This window comes from Varroa jacobsoni, unplaced genomic scaffold (assembly GCF_002532875.2).
Source record: "Varroa jacobsoni isolate VJ856 unplaced genomic scaffold, vjacob_1.0 scaffold_1276, whole genome shotgun sequence".
Lineage (NCBI taxonomy): Eukaryota > Metazoa > Arthropoda > Arachnida > Mesostigmata > Varroidae > Varroa > Varroa jacobsoni.
Window position 1 is genome coordinate 50,274 of NW_019214178.1, and position 16,203 is coordinate 66,476.

At 39.8% G+C, this 16,203-nt stretch overlaps 1 protein-coding gene across 3 annotated transcripts in view; it reads right to left on the reverse strand.

The window, feature by feature from the left end:
- Window positions 1–16,203, reverse strand: part of LOC111268322 (uncharacterized) — a 65,228-nt gene that overhangs the window by 44,576 nt on the left and 4,449 nt on the right. For 2 of the 3 annotated variants that reach the window (XM_022847227.2, XM_022847228.2), the window contains one exon: window positions 6,008–6,316. The exons of the other annotated variant lie outside the window; for it this stretch is intronic. In XM_022847227.2, coding sequence (XP_022702962.1) covers window positions 6,008–6,316 — 309 coding nt within the window. The remainder of the gene's footprint in view (window positions 1–6,007; window positions 6,317–16,203) is intronic. 3 annotated transcript variants of the gene reach the window in all.

The following is a 16,203-nucleotide window of genomic DNA, read 5'->3' on the forward strand; positions in this document are numbered from 1 at the left end:
AACAACAATTACGCTGTAGTAGCGGCGTCTGTAAGAATCGCAACAAATAACACGCCTCTCACGTCTCTTCGCCCATAAGGTGCACGAGCATCAGTTTTTATTTATGCAATAAACCATATAGCCAACAACTGATGCAAAGAAAAGTGACATAGAGTACTACACATCGAAGGCTAATACTTTCGGCAAAGGACTGAAAAGGACCCGGTTGTGCCGTCAATCCTCGCCTGGCCGTGTCTCGTAGTAATATCTCACGGCTCAGATCCAGGGTATTTCAGTGTATAGGAAGCAGCAGTCAAGAGTCAGCAGTGGTTCAAGGAGCTTCAAGTCATTTTTCGTCTAGAGATGCCTCGCATGTGAAGAAAAGCAATAGCTGAATGAATTCTTGCATTTCCCTGGTTTAGCAAACGACTAACTATTTAGGTATAAACATTTAAGACTCTGACAGAATATTCAGTAGTTTAAAACGATTACGCGACTATCAGCTTAGGATACATTCAAAATTGCCGGCCTTTGCTACGGCTCGCCCATCGCCCAATCTCAATTTTCGCTTAAGTGAGAGCTTCTTTAAAGCCGTTCGCGTGTATACGTAGAAGTCGATGAGTTGCGTAATTTTATAAAGCAAACAAAAAGCAGGTAGAGCTCTTCTAGAACAACTTATTTGTTACACCGGGTTCCTTTTGTGGGTCATCGTTAGAACCTTATGAAAACGGTAATTAATTGCATTAAATTGCTACCCATAGTTATCACCAAGCATTAGTTATACGGGTCCGAGCCTAGCTTGCCTAGCTTGCCTGAATACCATTTTCGCCATAAATCAAAATTACAGATAATTCATCAATCAGTTTACATTTTATGGATGATACACACCTCCCAGCCCTCGAATGAGTCGAAAACAAGCTTATCGGTAGATCGTTTTCCTCTCTTCATTTAGATCTTCATTTTCTTGCAAACTAGTAAGTAAAGAGTTATTGTTGCCGATAGAAAATAATTTCTGGTAGCGACAAATTTTCTTTTCAAAATTAAAGCTTAGACGTTACAATAAATACAGAGGTTGAAACAACCCTTAAGTATTCTAGAATAACCTAAATGATGATTTCTTGTCTTGGACGCAACGTTGGCGATGGCACCTTTCAAAATACTATACCTTCACTAGAAATAGAGTGCCTGAATCGTCCTGCATCTTTAACAGTAGCTGAAACCTAAAGAAGATGAAAAACTTGAATAGATGCAAGTGCATTGATATGTATAACTTCAGAATGTACACGTAAGCCTACAGTGAAACTAGGTTTCTGAAAAAGACCATGATTTGTGTTTAGCGAGTTATAAAGTGTCTTATATATTGGAAACGCCTCTTAAAAAACAAGACAATTGACAAGACCCTGTATGTGTCCTATAACATGGTAAACGAAGCTGTTGTATAGAAGGTGCGCGCTAGACAAGGCAAATGCATCCTTCTCTACAAGCAAAAATCATCGAAGCCATTCCAAGAGGGCTTAAACGGAAGGTTACCTTCTCTAGACATCCTGTCGACGGATCACTATTTTTTCTCTTTTTTTCCATTATCAGCAAGCGAAATTGATTAAAGGACATCTAACAACAAAGAGGCCTTCCCAAGAACCAAGAAAGTTTTTTTAGCACTGGAACCGCTGAGCATCTGACCAAACAAAATAAGTTGGTTGAGGGAAGACAAGAAATCACAGAGGATGACGAGGAATACAGCGGGAGACAAGCTCGCTGTTAAAATCCGTGTAAAACGAACGTTTTTTTTGTTAAAGGAAAAATCGGCTTGCTTTTAGAATGAAACACCGTAATTTTTTTTGCCAGAACTGTAATTGGGCGTGAAGCTTTCGCACTTTACCCATTTACCTATTGCGATGTGACTTCAGCATTAAACATGCAAATCCACTCCTTATCCTCTAGTCACATCGGTGTTCTTGCATAGGATGCATAGCGGATGAGGATTACTGCCGCGCATAACTGGCATGACTAATAAGCTGGCATTAGTACGAGGTACCGGCTTGAAGCCCTCTAAGGTTGCGTAGAGATGACGTGACTGCGTACTATTGTATGGGATCATTTTTTAAGCTACGTATTGCCAAAAATTGAGATTTTTTTATTTGCTGCCAATAACTACGTAGCTAGATTACGTAATTAATTAGAACTGCCCCTTGTGTAACCTCTATTAGGTTTGTTGTGACAAACCAGGTACCTAAAATGTGCTGTGCATGTACACAGTGTATATAGCAATCGACATGTACATTGCGAAGCCGGCCTGTGATGCATGGATCGATGTCCTTATTGCTGCATAGAACTTTGCTCTTCAGCTTCCTTCCTAACCCTGTGTGTATGCTCAGCTTGACTGATAATGTTTGTACCTTTAATTTATCTATTAAGAGAAAGTGTGCACATTTGAAATATTGGATTCTCTTTAACTTAAATGAAGAAGGTCCAGTAAGAAGGTTCTTTCTAAACTGCTTCAGGAATTGCAAAGCCAACCTAATAGGCTTGGTCACCATCATCAGCAGAAGAGCACCTCTCAAAGTCTATGTCTGGAGTTCATATAGTTCTGACTGATGTGCCTAGCTGCAGGAAAAACTAAATGCGCAATACCCAAAATACTGGAACAAATAAACCGTATGCTTCATTTTTAATAGCGTTGCGAGCGTGTTATTCTAGGAATCACCCCATGGACATTTGTCCCTCGACAGAATAAACCAGCTTAAGTACTGAAAGGGAGAAGGGTCCCGTTCGCTGTTAGTGTGTGTCCGTCTGAGTTCGTATTTGAGTGAGTTAATTTTCGAAATTATCCTTGCTCAAGAAAACTCGGAATAGCAATCATGAAGAATGTCCCGATCGTGCAGCCTGTATAATAATATATTTATCACTAACTTATATCGACAGACAATCATTTTATGTTGATTTATAAGACTTTATACGCGTGTGTAGAACGAATAATATTTAGTGTAGGTTCCATCAAGTAAAATGGATCTACGAATTTCGTCTTTCAACATGCAAGGCTGTTCTGAGAATTGGAGATCGCATTATTTTATCTAAAGTTGATTGTTTTACCTAACTTGATTATCTTCAATCTGAATTGGTGTCGAAAAAAAGTACTATTTAAAAAAAGATTACAAAACAATCACTGAGAAGCAAATCTATCTGAAATCGATCTGAGGATCTTTACTTCTATCCTAACAAAAAGGGTATCATTCCCCGTTCAATTAGACCACGCGGTTTGGAGGCGGAGCAACGCGTCAACACAGTGAGCGCCTGCCATGGGTCTAACAGTGACAAATGAACTGACTCCACGATGGTCTGCTGTACGCATTTCAGAGAACAACGATTATTGTATTTTCTTTTCTGACCAGGCCCCTGCCTCCCCCGCAGATGCAGTTCAGATGTCGCCAACTTCCGTTAATAAATTCGTCCTTCGAATAAAACATCTGTAGTAATTTGGTGGCTTGTGTCGACGACCAGGAATCTACGCAAGGTATTGGTCTTCTAACAGGCTGTTGTCCATAGCGGTGCTGCAGCATCAGACCGTACCAGTATCTGGTCTTATATTCCCTCTTATCTTATACACCCGCTAGACGATTACGTTTTCTATTCGTTGAAATTAGAAACTCTAGGCGGATGGGAGCATGCATACATGCATACATTTTAACGTATGCATAAAACATCCACTATGGGGATTAAGTAATTTACCGAGACTTGAGTTAACGGCTGCAACACTAGTATACAAATAGAAGGAAGTTCCTCTACTTCAAGAAAAAAAAAAAGATTATTTTGTAAAGTCATATGACGTCCGCACAAAAGGCTATTATTATTCGCTTATTTCCTTTACAAAATCTAAAATGTTGTCGGATGATATATAATTAATAATAACCCGCTATCAGCTTCGCACAGTCTAGATATATAAAATATTAATATAACGATAGCAAACTATTTTAATGATAATGTCACGGACAAAAACGGAGAAGCTGATTGCACATCTGGGAAGCAATCATGTCTCACATCTGAAAGTGATTTAAAGCGCATCGGTTGGAAGTTAGAAAGCGGTGCTTTGTTGAGTGTGAGCAGGGGAAAAACTCATAATTCCTTCAAATCGATAGCCTTTTCCTACTTTTTAGCAGAAAGCCAAATTACAGAATGTAACGCCCTGTAATTGCGTTCTCTACTACTAAAGCGTATAGCTTGAACAGAATCAACATCTGGTTTTTGTGTTTATTAAAATCCTGGACTTCACGGAAACGCGAGCAGGTCTGTTGCTTGATCATCTCTCGAAGATGGATCGAAGTCGTTCTAGTTGACTTTATAGAAGAGAATATAATGATGTCTCACCATAGTAAAATCCGTTTGGTGACAAGCCGCCTATGATGCGTACACGCAGTATGTGGTGCACAGTCAATTGCACACATAAGTCAATGCCGTCAAATAGCGTAGATACTTTTTTGCATATTAGCTCTCTTTGTGTATACTAAATGAAATGCATGTAACGTCATGCGACCGACCGACCGATCGTCCTAAATTAGCATGAGCTTTTACAGTTTCACAATCGTCCAACCAGCCCCTTGCTGTGGGTTCAATGGATCTCTTACACAAAGTTTGTCATTACCACCGCCAGCATCTTTAACGTTGTCGCCTATCGACAAACAGATAGACACTATGTGTAACTGTGGCGTTGAATGCGATGATGCGAAGAGGGGTGAAATTAGTACGTGCTTGTACGGTCGGTCGGTCGGTCTGTCGGTCGGTCGGTCGGTCGGTCGGTCGGTCGGTCGGTCGGTCGGTCGGCCTGGCCTATCTGTGCTCGCTTGTTGGCAGAGGACTTAACGCAACGGGCACAGCTGCAAGTGAGCTATATATGTACGTCTTTCTTTGGCTATCTAGGAGCTGATGTGATTCGATCTGTCGTCATTATCGGTGTGGTTCGGATCATCATAATAAGCGAGCTGGTTGTGGCAATGACCGCAAGTGATGGTTGTTTTACCGTTAGTACGTTTAGCGCAAGCAGTTCGAGAGGTGATGATATTTTTACCCATCGCCATCAGTGGTAAATTCCTTGTACACGGTTGCTCGTTGTTGTTATCGACTGTTCATCGTTACATAGGATCAACCTGCCACGGCATCAGATGCTGTCAGGGCTTTATTTCTTACGATTTTTCTTGCCCTGCTTCACACCTGGTTTACCTAGGTCGTTGATCTAACTTTGCCCCTCTTTAGGGAGTTCAGCGACCCGTAGATATGCGTTCAGTGACCCGGTTACGCATACCCTGTTCCACTTTCCCGTCATCATTCAGCTCCCGAGCAACGATCTTCTCTGAAGCAACCAGTCCCCATCTGACTCCCTCGCCGTCGCCGTTCGTTGCAACAGCCTGACAGTTGTACCGTTGCTGTAGAATAGCTCCTGATGTGCCCACGACTCCATCATGCAAATGTAGTTTTCACTTAGAAGTTTGTTTCGTCCGTTAAACGACACGTAAACTTTGTTTAGCTTTTTAGCACCTAAATACCCAACACAAAAAGCGAGCCATGAGTATAAATCCCATAAGGTAAAGTTACACTTTTGCCAAGAGTGTAAAGGAACTTTTTAATTTAACAATATTCGCTCTAATCTTAAATAATACTACATGGGACGATACTTGATGTTATTAACCGACTCGATCAAACAATGCCACTTACTACGCGATCCAGGGTTGTTAATTTTAAGGTTACACTGAGACCGATCATACGATCGATTGAATAGGTTGTGTTAGTAAGACTCGAAGACACTACTTATGTACCATTTTTATTATTTTTTTTAATCATTGCTAGACATTTATTCCAATACTTCAAACCGAAATACCAGTCAAAAGTGACCTGGACAATGCAATGGGCTACCTTTTTATATAAAAAAAACCTATTTCAAAGCACTTAAAACTAATAAAACTAAAATTTGCTATTTCATTAGAAAATCAGTTCCAATTAATAAATAAATACAAGCCTGAATAGTTTTTGACAGACAAACCTTGAAGATTTGCTAATGCACCATTGGCCGAAGCAGCTGGTGCAGTAGCGAAGAAAGCAGATGCATGTTGGATGGCGTGTGCCTTTAGACGAAACGGCTCAACGTTGGCTGCCGTGATGAGGACTGTTGGCAGGTTGCCGGACGAATGCTGCGGTGAAGCAGAGGAACATCCCCCTTCTGGGGGTGAACTGGACGTGGCGTGAAATGCGGACGCTGCTGAACCAAGCTGCAGGGAAACACCCATTGGGGCTATGCCTACAGTTGCGCCTCCAACGAGAGGGGAGCCCATCCTCAGTCGACAAGAGAAGTCTGCAGAACGAAACACGAATAGAAATTCTCAGTGAACCACAGCTTGAAGAAGCGCCACAAGCACAAACTCTGTCTCTTGCAACTGTATAGCGATACTTGCGTGCACATACCTTTTTGGGAACATTCGGCGGTTATGATCGAACGTCAAAGCACACATTAACAATAATTCGAAATGCTTGTTTTCGATAAGAGAAAATTGAGAGTTCGTACCCTATGAAATAAGGTCATCACGTAGTGCTGCGTTTATTTTTTAGGGTGCAACAAAAATCTATATTAACTAGCAGGCAACGATGGGAGAGTGGAGTCAGAAGCGTTAACTGAATTAAGAAGTAACATTAGCATAAAAACCTATTAAAATTACTGAGATCCAAAATTGCAACTTAATTTCGTGATGAAACCTACACCATATAAATTTATTAGTTCTCACGAATTGTGTCGTACCTACTTGTTGCTGGCTATCATGTATCAGCTGGTATATATACGTAGTATATAATACAAATCGGTCAAAGCTCTATATGGAGAAAATAGCGAATATATCCTGTAGAGACCCTGAATGAAAGAAGCGAACGAATTAACTGTCACCCCTCGACTAAAACGTGGCGTTCCCGGGTGGCCCCCACGCAACGATGTTTACGATATAAAGGCGACTTTTCGCTGCAATAACTGTACTTGAAGCCTTTGTGAGAAGTGCGTCGTGAAGCTAGCATTCATAGACAACGATTTCTATCAAATTTACTTAGCAAAATGAAAAAAACATCATACACCTCTTACATGTTGCTTGTCATTTATCGAAGTGGGCACGACCTCTCCCTTTTGTCTTATATTATCAATAAAAACGAATACATTTTCCGTACAACAATTTTCCCGAGAGGGTTCAAACTATAAAAATCAACGACTGTGTTCTAATAACAGCGCCGTCATTTTCTGCTATCGACTTTCAGCCCCATCCCAACATTTTGGATGGACTATATTGAAAAATTATCGTGCATAAATAAATTATGTCTTTGAAAGAATGGTAACGCCTGTGGTCAGTTGCCGTTTGTGGCCACAGATAAGAAAGTTTCCGCTATCAAAAAGTTATTATTTTTACGATTTTCTAATCTTTGAAATTGATAAATTAACACACATGATTGCAACACGGTATTATCACAGGTGCTGTGCGAGCGCTGTTTTGAAGAGCAATTCTTCAGATGCAACTTGTTATTTACATATCTACCACACCATCCACGATTATTCGTACGTTCGCCTTAGGTACTTAAGCAACTTTTTTGTCTTTCCCATTGCATATAAATATTACGTAAATATATAATGTGGATATCGTAGAGCCCAGCATGCATGGCATGCCGTCATGTGACCAAAGACTGCCCGTTAAAAAACAGCCCGTAGTCAGGTGTCATCACACACGTCTAATGATACGACAATGACTTCATCGTTAATGCGCCGGCCTAAATATGGACGAGGCATAATAACATTAACGCGGACAAGTCCTTTGTTGTGTCACCCTTAGGTAGTGTGCGATAAAACGGGTTAAAGGCTAGCTGAAGTCTTACATTAGATGCATCTTCCATTGTATTAAACAAAACAAGTGCTGTGATGGGGTGCATCAGTTTTTACAACGCCGCATTAACTGAAAGTTTTACAATAATAATAATAAAGTTGCACGATTCCGGCGATGTTTGTTGCTCGTCAAGACTATACAGAGTATTTCAAAATTTGAAACACAATAGAACATAACAGAGCTCAGTGAATTCTGCCAATTTAGCAGTTCTCTTAATGAGACTATCACACAACGATACTTATTTTGCCGCCTGAACTTGGTATCTATAGAAAAAATGACATTGCTGATAACAGGTTGGGAAATTTGTGACTGTGTGGGAAACATTGTCTCGATTAAGGAAGCAAGCATTCATCTTTTCCTTGGAAGTAATTTAAAAATAACCGATGTTCATCAAACCCTAGATCTCAGTTCCAAAAAGAAACGGTTTAAAAATATTCTATTATGACTAGCGGTAAGGCCAAAACTCTGATTTGGAATCACTGAAACGTCGGTTAAATTAATGAAACGGTAAAAGAGTTTCATTCATCTTAGAAGAAGCGTGTAACATTTCTGACACCCATCTGGCGAACACGGCACTTTCTAGATCCATTACCTACCTATGAAACTGTTATAATCTGACCATCTAAAAACAATGCTCGAGTGTACCATTATGCTGTATTTTTTTGTACTGCCTTAATAATTGCGGCTTGTTGACGCGATTCAATATGGCTTTTACTTTATTTGAGACTTTTTATTTCTCTCTGTATTCGTCTTTGCAGCTTCCCGCACCTTAGGCGTTTTCGACAGAGCCTCTCAAAAATACAGCTAAAGGTCCACCACCTGGTTTCTTTCACGTACAGAATGTAAGTTCGTCAACCCAGATCTACTCTGAGATGATAGAGGTAACCATTTGCCGGCACTTGTTTCAAACACTCATATCGGAGCGACCCTAAAATATGCTGATCTTGGACTAACATGTAGTACTGCTTTCTAATGGCACTAATGATATATTTACATCTAGATAAACCTAGGGCTACTTAAGCGTAAGACGTTTATTATTAGTAGACATAAATGGCTAGTAAAGGAGACGAAGCAGCTTACGGAATTCACCACCGAGAAAAAATGTCTTAACCTGAAGCTTCATTGACCGTTTTCGTCTAACGTTTGTGTTCACAACAAACAGATCACAGTGACGGTAACTCGAGCGTTTGTGGCATACATCTCCAGTCGGCCAATTGTGTTCGAGGTCCTGGATCACTACCAGGCACTAGCAGACTTCTGACAGAAAAATCGCCAATGATTGCGATGATTCAGCTGTACCACAAAGGCATCCTAATAGCATTTTTCGAATGCTGTGTTATAATACCATACAGCGTTAGCAGTATGTAACATAGTAGACTGAAATTAAAATTCCCTTCCATTCCCCTTGTTTGTTGCTCATTCCGATATATTGTTTGAAAGCGATCTCTGTCTTATCAGCTTATTGTAACAATATTTTGTTGTGCATGCAGTTCCTCAAAGATATAGAAAGAGCAGAATTTCTCAATGGTGGATATTCCATGTAGAAAAAGTGCAGTTTCGAAACCCTTTGTACAATGCGTTTCGTCCAGGCTAAAACGCTAAAACAGCCCGGGATATTTGCCTTATATACGGCGTGATCGCTAAAAGGTCTGTTTAAAATGTAAATGTAAAATAAATTGCTAAATTTGAAAACGGCATTCGGGACCTGAAGGATGCCTCCACCCTGGACAACCATCTGTGTTTGACGACAATCATCTGACATGATTTTTAAGGAAAAACAAAGAACTCAAAAACTGGCTGAAGGGAAGGGCTGCGACCTATCATACAACATCCTTACCTACCTTAAGTCTATTTTCCTGTTGTTGGGTCTACACAAAAACTTACAGATTGGGTATTTTATGAACTCTCCAAATCCAACAAGAAATTTGGACTTGGCGTCGCATCTAAGCACTTCGCCTTTATCACGCCTAGCGCGGTCTGTTTTTACCCAGATTTGTTACCAGTGATGAGAAGTAGTGTTTGTACATCAGCATAAACTAGAGATCGGAACAAGTGACCCTGGGAAAAAGCCAAGGCCCAGATTTCCACTAGGTGTTCATCTAAAAAAGATAATTCTTTGCGCTTTGTGGAGCTATGGGAACTTCATGCACTAAGAATTCCCTCCGAAAGAGCCAAACGGTTAATCGGTATGTTTATGCGGCCCAGTTACTTCAAGTCAATGAAGCTATCTAAAAGAAAGGCCCAACGAACGACGTTAGATCATCCACAACAACGCGAGGCCAAACACGGCAGACATTGTCAAAATTGCGACCCTGGACTTCGAATGGTTTGTTTCGCTCTCCATTTTTTGGATCTTGCGCCAATGGATTTTACCTTACGGTATAAGCGATTATAAAGCGACATCAACAAAGCGCGCTTATTGTTTTATAGATCTCCCACATTGCTACAGAGTTGATCATTCGACAGCATTTTATGTATCCACCTTTATTGGTAATAGTGAAAAATTTCATATATACAGGTCAACAACACAATATCGTAATATAAGAGAAAGTATCTAGTACGCAGAACTGAATTGACCATCACGAAGCTTGCAGCGAAGCAGAACTCTGAGGAGGTGGTAGGAATTACACAGTGGAACGTTAAATGAGCTTCGACTCCGCCACCTCTCTCCCCGTAAGCCCTGTACAGTATAGACATACATCCTCGTACTAATAAAGACTTGGGCAGCTAGTCCCTTTAACTTACTGTGTTTTTATTCTATGCATTGCCTGGCAATGAAAAATATCAAAACAGGCCACTCTAGTAGAGGCATTACCGTCACCTACAACCATAGGATAGACGATTTAATGCAGTACCTAATGGATAATAATATTATTGCCATACGTAGCCAGCGACTACCCCTCATGGTAGCTTATGTTCGGCTGGTTGATTCAAAATCGACCGGTGCAGAAGTTCAATAGTAGACTGGAAGCGCTATCTTCTCGTTCTGCGTTTTTCTGCTCATTGCTAGTGACGTCAACGGTCAGCGGAACTTGAAACGCATAACGGCTCTTCCATAACGGCTCTTCAAGAAACACTCGCGGGCTTTGGTTAGTGAACCTCGACATCGATTTCCCTAAGACATGCAGCAAGCTCGGTTGTCGATTTAATTGCAACAAATGCAACCAGGAATAGCATAAAGTTCCAGGGCGAAAATCGTGCTCTCTCAGAGGTGGCAGACTTTGGCGCTGGGACAGCGATAGACTGTCCAAGTCGCACCTGCACGGAATGTATGACGCCACGTGGCGTCGCCGCGATGTAGACTAACTTCTAGAACGCATCCACCTGACGTGGTGAATACCGAAACTTAAAAGCAGCATCTGGTTGAAATTTTCCAATCTATAGATCGGCTTTTCTGTCCCCTTCGAATATAATAGTTCAATTTAGCTTGCAGCCTTACCCGGAGAGCTCAGGTAGCCCTTAGGCTTATGGCCGAGATTTAGCCCAAACTCTACCCTTTGATCTTCTTTTTTAAGACTATTAGCCGAAAAAATGTACGTGTCACAAAAGTATTCTAAACGGCTGAAGATCCGTTTAATTGCCCGTGCAGAATGTTAACCAGAATGCTAACGCACTGCGCCGATTCAGTGGCTTTCTCGAATAGCTGCCGGCCCTCATAAGTCACTTCTCGGAGATGTTTGCGCTAATATATGTGGTATTACGCGTCGGACCATTGTTTACCGCTGCGTGGGAAGAAAGGATCTCAATATAACGTGCTACGCTTCAACAAGACTTCACAGTGTGAAAACCAATGCAACTCTTAGAAGCCTACGCAACAAGAAAGCCGCCAATTTAGATAAAATCTAAAACGAGCGTTTTAAGTAACGCCTATGTTCTAGCACCATGCTGGGTGGCAGGGTGGCTCAATAAATACTGTAAATTTACATACTGGTACACTCTCAGCCCGGTAAAAAGATGCTATCTGTTAGTGAAAGGAAAAGGCGGCCCGCACCATTATCACGGCGGGAAATAGCGGAGAAAAGCCTTCGTGATAATTTACTTTACGGCTTTGTGACTAAAAACTAAACACCTTCTTAAAAAGTGTACATGGCATTCCAACCGAGCAACATGGTTTCCAGAGTAAACGCTCCATATAAACGGTGTGTAGGATCCTGATAACTGGCGTAAAGAGAGCACTGGCCACGCCGCTTAATACGCTATACACAATTTCTATCGACATCAATGCAGCCTTTAACTAGGCCCGTAGAAACAAAGTCATACTGACGCTAGCCGAAGTGGGTATTCCTACGAATGTGATTAACCTTTTTGGTGAGATTTTACAGAAAAATAGAATAACTATCAATCATAGGGTGGCCGGATTCCCACCTTTCAGACAGGCTTAGAAGGACAACCTAAATCCACTCTTATTATCCATTCAGGCAAAGGGCCCTTTTAAAATCAGTCGAAGTCATTTTGTACGTAGGCGACTTAATGATATACTTGTTGCAAATACAGCAAGTTCTAGCCCATCTCTATGATGACAAACTGGCCGTGAGCCAGACCAAGACGGAGCCAATTAACTTTTGAAAGGGAGACAGCACAGTCGGTACTAACATCTTATACCTCATCGGGTCGCTTCGTGCTTGTGTAAATCGGTTTCGGTACCTAGGGTTGTTTTTACCCGCGAACGGCGAAGATTTCACTGCGTGGATCACCGAAACTAGTGTTGGTTGCATAAATCGCCTTATTTCTTATTCTTTGTATTCGCTATCAGTTTATTCAGACTCAATATAGGTCCCATCATAACGTGTGGAATACGCATTATTTCGGAAGATCTTACAGTGGAAAATCTCGAGCAATTGAATCGTGTGAGAGTCTTCGTCTTCAAAAGAGTACGGCAACTACACATTGTGATACGAAATCACCTGACATACTTCCTTGCCACTTCTATTCGAAAACTTACGTTGTCGTTTTAAACTTCCAGCAATCAAGACATACATCAGCAATTGGGAGCAACAATTTACAGGGACTGGTGGAAATTCCTTTGCTTCGGGTGCGATGAGAAACAACGAGTGGTCAAGGACGAATTGGCTAGATGAACATGTCGTCACTCGCTCTGCCGTGTATGGTTTTTTTTATCATAAACTCTGCAGGAAATTGAATTTCTACGAGCCTGACGATACACATAGGAGCCTCAAATGCAGGGAAAATCGTCGCTTGTGCCCACCTAGCGCCATCTTTAGGACATCTGACAGATTTCTCAAATTAGTTTTATCAGTTCAACACAACTTATATAGCCCATATGACGTAAAATGTTTCAGTTATAAAGTTACGTGTGAATAAATGAATATATGAAGTTTTTGACTACCATCAGCAAAGGTGAATAAATAGAATCTGATTGAGATGATTATGTTGCCGCACTTCACTTTACGTGTAGCCTTCGAAACCACGTCCTGTTAAAACCTTTGAGTGTCGTTTCGTTATATGTAGATGATCATACTTGTTTTTCGATAAAACGGATACAGAGCCTAAGACATCATTCGCAAGAAAAATAAAACAATATTTCTTTTAAAGATACTATAGCTCTATTTAAAGTTCGGACAGGGTTTGAGATAATGTCGGTTAAAACAAATACCTTGTATACACATATCCCAGGTATAGCAAAACCGACGGCTTTGGTGAATTCAGTGAAAATATATAGTGTCACAAAAATTACCTCGCATTAAAGGGTTCCATAAAAGAAGATTCCAGAAGTCATTATCTTGGTTTGTAGTTATAATGTTCTAGCTGCGACAATGTAATGCAATTTAAATCTGTTTTCGAAAGGAAGTTATATGATCACATCGTAAGGATGTCTACAGAATTTATGGTTTATTGAAAAATGTTCAAGTGTTTTTACTGTTGTTTTTATTTACTCACACGATATATATATATATATACTACTGGCACATATAAGTCTATAACTCTATAAGTTAAAGATTATACAATCAATAATCATTTTAAAGGTTGTTATTTTTCGAAGTGTTCTTTCAAATACTTTTCTCAGCTACGTTTGCATACTACTAAGCTGAATAATACACCTTTTGAGCATCGCTTCTGTACCAACAAAAATATCTGCGTAACGAGCGTAATTGCAATGTTTTTCTTAGAATATTTTTGTATCTCGCTTTTCTATTTGATAATCTAATTTTTTTTTTTCGCGGTTCCAGAAATGTTTACAATGAACATTCTCTTTACGGACTTATTTATCATCGGTGGGTGTTACCGTTACTTCACTATTCACTGCGCCAATACAACAGTTGTCTTTCTAGAAAAGATGATTTGACGAACTCAGTGAGACTAAATGCTATTTGGAAAGAGAATAAATGTAAATCAAGGCTCATCTTTCTGGCATTTTATTGTAGGCTATACATTGTTGTCGCTTAAAAGGATCACTTTGCTAGTGTTTGCAGGCATACAATAATGAATGCTAGAGTGTTGACTGCTCAAGACGCTGCGCAGTATGTTTAAACCCACTCAGCAATGGTTATTTTGGCCATTTTGTATTTACTTCCTAGATTGGCGTAATAGACCTAGCGATGTTTATTCGAGAACAGAAATTGACACGTCCTCAAGCTTGATGAAAACACTGAGAACTATTATTCCATTACTACTATATCTTTGTACGGTAGTTTTAAGACCTCTATAATGACGATTCTTAAATATAACCATTTCTGTTGATCTATAACTTGGTTCTATGATATCATTTTAACTTTCTCCTTACAACAAACATGGACCTCGTGTCAACATTGCATATACTCTATACCGAGGTCCAGTTATGTTTATTGCGGCAAATGACCTGCGTTTTTCGAAACCAAAGACGATAACTAGATGGACTGACGTTTGGTAATATAAACACAAGAACTATAGACATGTATTCATTTTTATCAAATGATTCATGTATGTAATTGATACTTCGTCTTCAATTTCCAACATAAGTTTTTACTATATAAAATGCAGAAACAGCATTGATGAAAATATTTCCTAACAACTGTTTGTTAGGACTAGTGCAGGTTTTATTGTCAGAACCGATTTTTAGATATCAACTCTTGCAATGATAAAGTAAATAGCATTTTCCTCATTTCGGTGGATTCTAGAGATATTTGTTGGCTCGAACTATGAACCAGTGAAACAGCAAATATATATACATTAGTTCCATTGAAGATAAAAGGCTACTGCATTCGTTTGAGAACAAAAAGGCGTTATATATTTAAACCAAGTCCACTTGTACTTACTCAGAACCTACTCAGTGAGTTACATAACTATCGCAACCACTTCCCGGCTTCTTTAGTCGTATAGATCAACATAAAATGTCTTGCTGATTGCCCCTGTCATTAACAGGCTCTGTCCATAGGGGTAGAGGGCTAATTCTTCGTAGGACAGAAGATGTTCTCGGTAACTATAACAGTGGCATAAACACTTGTTATTTATCCGTTGTTTGAAAAGGGACCTAGAGATAAAGACAGTTGTCGATGCTTCACAATTTGGTGCTTTCACGTAAAAGCCGAAACAACTTATTTTGATAATAATAACACATAACATTTCGCTGGACATTTTGAATAATAGGAATATTATTTATAAGCAGGTAGTCTTATATCTTTATTCAGTAATAGTGGAATAACTTAGTGAAGTAGTAATCCTAACCTTTTGCTCGATAATAACACAACAGACCCAATCCACCAGTTCTTTCGGGTTTGAATCAAAAGACAATAGACGAAAACGCCTGAAGCCATACTCAATGATATATCAATTCCAATGTTGTATTACATTATAGCAACCCTGGTCAGCAGGCTTTTTAGAAGGGACACTTTCTTGAGAAATCAATCTTAATCCAATGTGTCCTACGGTCAATTTACTATACCACAATAAACCTGAAGTATCCGATTTTATTTTTATGATCACCATGACCAGTATGATCCGGTTTGTATATTCCACTTCTTTCACTATAACATTAAAAAAAATAAGTTTAATCCGGTAAAAATAAACATGGCAGCCACAAATTATTACACTATAAACATATGCATGTATAATAATAATCATTATAGGACCACGATATGTATTATAGTCGCCACGAATCTTTCAATAATTGATAAAATTTACCATGATAGAAACAATAATAATAATGACGATGATGATAATACTAAAAGGAGGCTAGAAATAGGAACAATTTTTCTCCTTCATTTTTTGTCGTTGTATTGTTGTTCATTGTCCAGCTTTTCCCCTCCGAATGCGACAGTGAAGCCAGTGATGGTGTGCTGGTCCTACGTTGTATCTAGCTGGGCCATTATTGCCCCCGCAATTGCACGGGCAG